General features: G+C 33.8%; 1 protein-coding gene across 9 annotated transcripts in view; it reads left to right on the forward strand.

Annotated features, from left to right (window-relative positions):
• The window catches only part of LOC138698474 (pre-mRNA cleavage complex 2 protein Pcf11-like), a 169,922-nt gene that overhangs the window by 81,608 nt on the left and 80,063 nt on the right, over positions 1-8,251 (forward strand). For 8 of the 9 annotated variants that reach the window (XM_069824418.1, XM_069824422.1, XM_069824423.1 and 5 more), the window contains one exon: positions 7,302-7,460. The exons of the other annotated variant lie outside the window; for it this stretch is intronic. In XM_069824418.1, the coding sequence (XP_069680519.1) occupies positions 7,302-7,460 (159 nt within the window). The remainder of the gene's footprint in view (positions 1-7,301; positions 7,461-8,251) is intronic. 9 annotated transcript variants of the gene reach the window in all.

Genomic DNA, 8,251 nt, shown 5'->3' on the forward strand with positions numbered 1-8,251 from the left:
TTTGTCACCTATGCAATTTTTTCTGCACTTATTTGGTGGAGAAAAAAAATTGTTTTCTGTGAAAGTGAACAAGCTGCTGTTGCAGTTATACCGTAAATTGAATTCAAGCACTTGGAGGTGACTGAAAGATGTTTAAGTGTAAGATCTCAAGTTCTACCCCTTATTCTGTTGTAATAATTCTAGCTTCAAGGTGGAATTCTAAGTGCAAGAAAGAATGTAAGAAGAAATGTGAACGTATATCTGAGTAATAATTCCAGATAACAGTAATTCCTTTGGAACCATCCTTAGCTTTTCTGTATTGAACTGCAAGAGTATTATTTCACTCAACTGTCTGTAATATGTCAGTATTTGAAGCATTGTAATTTCGAATACATTCATTCATAGACGGTTGCTGATGGCATATATATTAAGATCTTTATTGAAGGAGAGAGCGATGTTTGTAAGCGAAATGTTTTTTTTTTTAACCCACAGCTGTATTCCAGGATATTTTCTCTGGATTTCTTTTCTACCTAAAGTGGCGTTCTATAGTCATATGTTTCTGATGAAATTTAAGAGAAAATAATTGAAAGAAGGGTGTACTACTAAAGATTTTGTAGAAAAAAAATATTGGAGCTTCCTTTTAGAATTTTTATTTGAATTACACATTTAAATAAGACTATATAAAGCAAGTGTAATTTAATTTCATACATTACCCGGCCTGAATATAGAGTTATGTTTATGGAGCAAACAAAATTTTGAATGGACAGTTTTGTTGAGAACAACTCTTAAAATTTTAGCGACAATGAATAGTAAATTAGGAAATGAATGATGTTTGTATAAAATGGTCGGGTGTTGTTATGAAATATTATGTAGATATTTTTATTATTACCATTAAGATTATTTGAAGAATTTATTTAGTATAGTAATTGATATGCAACAAAGCCTTCTTGTATCACTTTGGGAATGTGACTTCGACTCCTTAAACTGAAGATGAAAAAGCTGCTATAATTTTCATTTGAATATAAAGTAGAAAGCTATCTGTTTTTCACTGTTTTAATGTATTTTATTATTAGTTGTGCTTTTATAATGCCAAGGAATAAAATATTCACATAATATACAAGAATCTGATATGTGATGAATTGTAGAAGTTTTGTGGCTTTTAGGCTTGACTAATAGAACACAAAATATCTTATAATAGTACATTATGCAACGAGCCTATAATGATAGTAATTAAGACGCGAGGATGTTTATGAAACGAGCGCAAGCAAGTTTCATAATTTTCATACGAGCATCTTAATTACCATTATAGGCAAGTTTTTAATATGACTTTTTATGCTCGACCATATTTCTAACTTGAAATTATTCGTAAGTATTCATGTTATTGTTATGTGAGTGAGTCCAATAGCCTACCTCATGAATTGTGAGATGTGCGCAGATGCGAAAGTATTGATTTTTTCCGGGAAACGAATATCGACGATCTTGATAATAGTAAGATAAACATTAGTCTTGATATAGCCTTGAAATTGAATTCGACATTGAAAAACGAGATGACAAATTGAATTTATTTGAATATTATTTACAAGTAATGCTAATTATTATAGTAACAGAACATAACCTTCTGCGACAGTATTGGATTTCCAGCCACCGTGACCTTTCGATAGTTGTCTTTCGATTGCATATCCGAGAATAATCGAAAACCTGAACTTTAATGAATAGGTGTACTTTAATGACATGCATTAAAGGACTGCTACCAGGTGTATAATTACTACATTTCGGCATGGTCGAGCATAAACATTTTTAAATGCTATATGTAAACTATTTTGATACAGGTTGGGTAAGACTGCAGAAACTTGCTTATAGGCTGTTGTTCATTCATTGATACTGTAGGCATATAAAATATGAAAGCTTTGATTTTGATACTGTTTCTAATATTTGATAATGTGATAAAATGTAGCATGTAAAAAGATGCTACGTTTAAGTTCACCTGAAGTTGTGTAGTCTGTCAGAAACATAAGTTGCTGGAACACTAGGTACACATCGATGGATTAAGCTATTGAAAACAGGTAAAACATCCCAGAATGAAATCGTAATATCTGAGGTCAGAGATATTACAATGAAGTCTTCTTCATTTACGTCCCAATGTTTCTTGTCACTGATTGCAAGAACTTCACAAGTGCTTAAGTGTAACTAGTGGAATTGTTATATTGAAAGCTTGGATATTAGTTGCTAATAAGTTAACGGGGTGACATCACGCATTGTTGGAGCACTGATGGTTCTGTTTTTGTTTGTGTGCAGTAAAGTCATTTGTCAATATGTGATAAATTCACATATGTTGGAAATACACACTTATTCAATTTACTACTTGTAAAAAAATACTGGAAGTAATAAAAAATTAAGCATTCTCCAGTTCATTCACTCCCAACATGTCTTTCTTCATCTTCATTCCTAAACCTCAAAATATAGGACAGGTGATTCTCTTGTTGAAAGCATATGTTGTGGTTTTTCTTTTCGAGCTCTTGAAACTATTTTGCAAATTTATGTCTGTTTAAATTTTACTAACAGCTTCTTAATGGTAGCATAGAATTCTCTTGCACATTTAAGTTGTTGATGGTAAATGAAGATAAATATCATAGGTCCTTCAGTAACTGTCTATTTTTAACCTAATGCATAGTACAAAAAATTACATTAGCTTACACACATAAAATATATATACGACTAGCGCTTTCGCTATTAAGACAGCATCTTCAGGTCTGGTTAGCATATTATGAAGCTTTTTACATAAAGACATAGATGGAATGCAACATAATGAAATGTAATAAAGTACACGACATGAGAAAAAATTACAATATTAAGATAACTGTGCAAATAAAAGGCAAAGTAAAATAATGACTTGAAAAACAGGCAAATGGTTGTAATAATTCAAACCTCTATAAGGTCTAGATATTAAAATTATAAAAACTATGCCTTGAGATAAAAGTCTGCAAAACATGTGTGCAGCTTATAAAATATAACAGACAGTTCAAAGAGTAAAAAGTTGCAACAGTCTTCACTACGTATAGAATGGCAGCGTGTAGTGAATATGCAAGAATCAATAAGAAATGTTCCGCATAGGTTCCTTTATTAAAACATTCACTACACGCTGCCATTCTATACATAGTGATGACTGTTGCAACTTTTTACTCTTTTAACTGTCTCTTTTATATTTTATAAGCTGCACACATGTTTTGCAGACTTTTATCTCAAGGCATAGTTTTTATAATTTTAATATCTAGACCTTATAGAGGTTTGAATTATTACAACCATTTGCCTGTTTTTCAAGTCATTATTTTACTTTGCCTTTTATTTGCACAGTTATCTTAATATTGTAATTTTTTCTCACGTCGTGTACTTTATTACATTTCATTATGTTGCATTCCATCTATGTCTTTATGTAAAAAGCTTCATAATATGCTAACCAGACCTGAAGATGCTATCTTAATAGCGAAAACGCTAGTCGTATATATGTTTTATGTGTGTAACCTAATGTAATCTTTTGTACTATGCATTAGGTTAAAAATAGACAGTTATTGAAGGACCTATGATATTTATCTTCATTTACTTGTTAACTTGTCGGACCAACATGCCTTTCAAATTTTGTTGATGGTATGTCAAATGTCGAAATAACCAAGTTCAGCAGCACAAACATCAAAATCTTCTAAACCACGTGCATAGTAACGAAAAAATTATCCAGTACCATTGAAAACTGAAAAACAAACAATCCTTCAATGAGAAAAATTACTAAGAGTACATGTCAGTAAATGGAGACAACGATTTTCCTGATAGCAGAACACACAAACTTCCTTTGATTGTGTAACAGAACTGCAAAACAGGCATTCCAAGCAAACTGGGAATTCCAATGAAAATGTATTTTTGAGAAACTTCTTATTGTTAGTATAAGACATAGTTAAGACTCTAAATTTAAATATTCTAATTTTTTTTTTTTTCGGAAGGAAAATATTTTACAAGTTTTATGGGCATTGAATCTAAGTGGTATTGGCTGGGTAATAGGTACTGTTTTGTTTCCCTAAAGTTTGCAACTCTTACTCATAGAGAGATCAGCTGTTAATGTATGTTTTTCAATTGGCTATTGTTGAAATATTTTGAGACTCTGCACTGTTATTTTCAGAGCTCCAGAATCAAGGAACTTTTTACTGTGCACTATATTATTTATGCCATTTATTTTCAGTAGTTTGAGTTAATAACAATCTTACAGTTCAATTTAATATTTTGACTTAGAAATGTCACAGTTTTCTTAAAACTGGAAAAATGAAGGACATTAACTCATCTGTTACATCCATGACGAAATGTGTGTAATGTCCGGAACGTGGAAGAAACAGCTATGAAATAGTTCTGATTATGTTTTTGTGAACTAATTGGATGCCATGAGATTTGCATAGTTTTCACATGGACACAGTAAGAATGAATCTCTTTTTGCATGAGGCGGAAACCAGAGGTTTTCACTCTTTGTTAATTAGGTGTGAATTTACTTACTTACTTACTTACAAATGGCTTTTAAGGAACCCGAAGATTCACTGCTGCCATCACATAAGCCCTCCATCGGTTCCTATCCTGTGCAAGATTAATCCAGTCTCTATCATCATATCCCACCTCCTCAAATCCATTTTAATATTATCCTCCCATCTACGTCTCGGCCTTCCCAAAGGTCTTTTTCCCTCCGGTCTCCCAACTAACACTCTATATGCATTTCTGGATTCGCCCATACGTGCTACATGCCCTGTCCATCTCAAACGTCTAGATTTAATGTTCCTAATTATGTCAGGTGAAGAATACAATGCGTGCAGTTCTGCGTTGTGTAACTTTCTCCATTCTCCTGTAACTTCATCCTGCTTAGCCCCAATTTCTGATTTTATTCTTTTATGAACAAATAATCCTGTTCCTAATTGGTGATTGTTTCCTTCCCCATAATACAAGTAATCTCCTATTTGTGATATGCCATTCCCATCTAACCTAACCTCTTGTACTCCCACAAAGTCTATTCTATATCTAGCTAGTTCTTTAGCTACTAATGTTACCCCTCCTGTTCTATAAAGACTAGTTACGTTCCAAGTGCCAGATCTCAAAACCTTATTCCTTTGCTGTGGTCGTGCCAGAGAATCTTTCCTATTTCGAGGCTTATTTTAGGGATTCGTAACAAGCTGTTTTTTTACGGTGATGGATTGTTAGCCCTTCGCCCAACCCCCAAGCTGGAGGACCAACCCTTATCGGCTGTCCACGACTGCTTATTCAATATATTCACAGCTACCCTCCATATCTGGAGGCCGTCTCCTCTGCCGCAACCCGAGGACGCGCCATGCCGTGGTGATAGGGACCCACAATACATGGATTAGGTGTGAATTGAGTCCACAAATCTTACAACATCCGTGATGGAACCTTTTTATTTTCTGCAATAATATATTTTATTCAACAACTTTTTTTCTGTAAAAATATGCTGCTTTTTTAAAAATTGATTCTAATAATAAAAATTGACAAAGTAATTTCATTTTCAATATATAGAGTTTGAAAATAGTAAAAATGTACATCTGTGACAACTGGAATGGTTGAAAAATGATGTAAAATCTCATTTCTTAGAGGAAACATTTCTAGACAAGAAGCCAATAGAATCTGCTAAAATTCCATGTAATTTAAAATTTAATGAGCTGCTCAATGGCTTTGTGTACATACACAGACATGTCCAGGAAAGAATGTCAAACTGGAGCAGGTGCGAATGGTATGTGCTAACTTTTATTATTCAGCTGGATCTTAAACCACAGATTTTGATGGAGAAATATTTGCGATCAAAACATATTAGAAAATCGTAACTATATAGAAAACAAATTTACAAAAAAGCTGTCATCTTATACGATTCCTTAGCAGCTATTCAAACTATCTTAAATTCAAACAGTCACTAGAGAGAGTAACAAAATTATATTCTCTCTTCAGAAGTGTAGCAACAATATTGCCTAAAATGGATACCATACTATTGTGACATTGCTGGCAACGAATCAACAAAGCACCAGTACCTTGCAAAAAAAAAAAAAAAACAGGGATAATATCTCAAATGTTGTAACATTTTTAAAATCAAGAACCAAGATATAAATGACATCAAAATGCAATGTACAACAAGAAGTGGAGGATCTTATATGAAAACCTAGAATTAAGAACCCAAGGCCCAAGATCAGCGATTACCACATTCTGAATGGCTACTGGCTAAGACTGTCTCACCATACACCACAATAGACTAAAAATTTTGTCCTCTCCAACCTGCTTTTTATGCAACAATGAATCTGGGTGAAAAATGTTTGTCATCCTTCTTCCCTGCCGAGTCCAATGAAAGCTACATTGTTTGTAAATACTGGAAGGCTACTAATGGCTAATTGCTTCTTCACTAAATGCAGTGCATGAAAAACTACATCAAAATGTGTGGTTCTGTCTATATTCTTTGTCACTTTCTTCTTTTCGTTTGCAGGCGATATTTTACTACTTAATTAACTTACTATTCCCAGAACATGAATTTTACCAGCAGTCGAAAAGTATTGGGAATAAATTTGAATAAGGAACAAAAAAGAGTTTCCTTCCCAGGCAGGATTCGAACCACGAAAGTCTTAGTTATCAATCTATCGTGCTCTGGAGTGAACAAGGCTCTGAAATCACCTACAAGGGTCGGTCCGGTTTTTTTTGCCACTACTGTACATACAGTTTCAATTTATCTGTAAAACTTTCTATCAGTGTTCCTTACCCTTCTATATTACCCCTGTTCCAGCTCCTACTCTTGTTTTTCTAGAGTCATTATAAACACTAAATCTAGTAGACAGAAAGTAGAATCTATTTTGAACACAAATAGAACAAGTCAAAAAATTCACAAAGTTTTCCTCTGATAATATGTTGGTTGTGAGTGGATACCTGGAACCCTGCTTAAATGTGTGTTAACGTTATTAGGTGAAGACTTGCAATTAATTTCTACTGTCAGGACAGCATATATCTTGATTGCCTTGTGCTAACCTTGACACTTGTCCAGAAATTGTTTTCTTACTTTTGTCAATAAGACAGTAACAGTAGTTAAATTTTGTTTATAGTTCCAATATTTTTATTGTAAGAACCAACAATATGTGCTGTCTGTCAGGTCTATTAAAGGAACATTTTAGAAAGCATAGGAACTTAAGAGTCTGGCTCCAGTGATTTGAAAGACATCTTCAGAGCAACTGCATAGGTTTTGTAAGCTTAGTCGTGTCTGCCATTTTATTCCTCATGGTAGCAGAGTCTCTAATTGTGTACCTTGTTTCCAGCAACTCCTTTTACCAGCACTGCAGGGTTTAGGACCGGAAGCTGCTAAGCTTCTTGCTACACCTAAACCAGTAGAAACTCCAGTGATCTCCACAAAATCTCATTCAACAGTGCCAGTTCCTGCTACTGTTGTCTCTCGGACAATTGTCACTTCTAGTCAGGTAGAGCAAAGTAGAAAAGCGTAGTTCTTTCTGTAGGATTTTCATATTTTTTTATCTATCTCGTACATGTTTGTAGATTATCGTATTTCATGCTTATTAGCTTTTTGTTTCTTGCATCTTTATAGATACGAAGTATTTTTGATATTGAGCAATTTAATTTTGATGTGAGTTTTTCATACGATTCCATTATTACTTTATGTCTATCCAAATTATGTGATGCACATTACCATTACATAAAGTTTACAGAAGTTATTGTGATACTACAAAAAGTTTGGTTAAACAAGCATCGAGTGACTTCTTTCCTATTGCGGATATGCATCTTCAGTCGTCTTACATGTTGTACCAACATAACTTACGAGACAATATGAACGTTTCACGCTAGTTTGCAATGTTCCAGCAGGATAGAAATTCGGCCATTTTCTTACCTGAAGGAAGTGCGTAGAGGTAAGAAAATGGAGTATTATGACAGGTTAGGTTAGTTTAGACTTTTATTATGTCTTATCTGTGACAGGTTAGGTTACGGTAGTTTAGGGTTTTGTTATGCCTTGTATAGGCAAATCTGTGACAGGTTAGGTTAGGTTAGTTTAGGATTTTAGTGACAAGCTAGGTTAGTTTAGGCTTTTATACTTTGCATATACGAAACTGTGACAAGTTAGGTTAGTTTAGGATTTTAGTGACGGGTTAGGTTAGTTTAGTTTAGTTTAGGCTTTTATTATCCTCGTCAAGATGAAGGTGACAGCGATTGAGTGCGGCGCTCTTGAAAAGGTAGTGATTTTTTGTTTTCTATGTTG

The sequence above is a fragment of the Periplaneta americana genome, chromosome 4, assembly GCF_040183065.1.
Source record: "Periplaneta americana isolate PAMFEO1 chromosome 4, P.americana_PAMFEO1_priV1, whole genome shotgun sequence".
Classification (NCBI taxonomy): Eukaryota; Metazoa; Arthropoda; class Insecta; order Blattodea; family Blattidae; genus Periplaneta; species Periplaneta americana.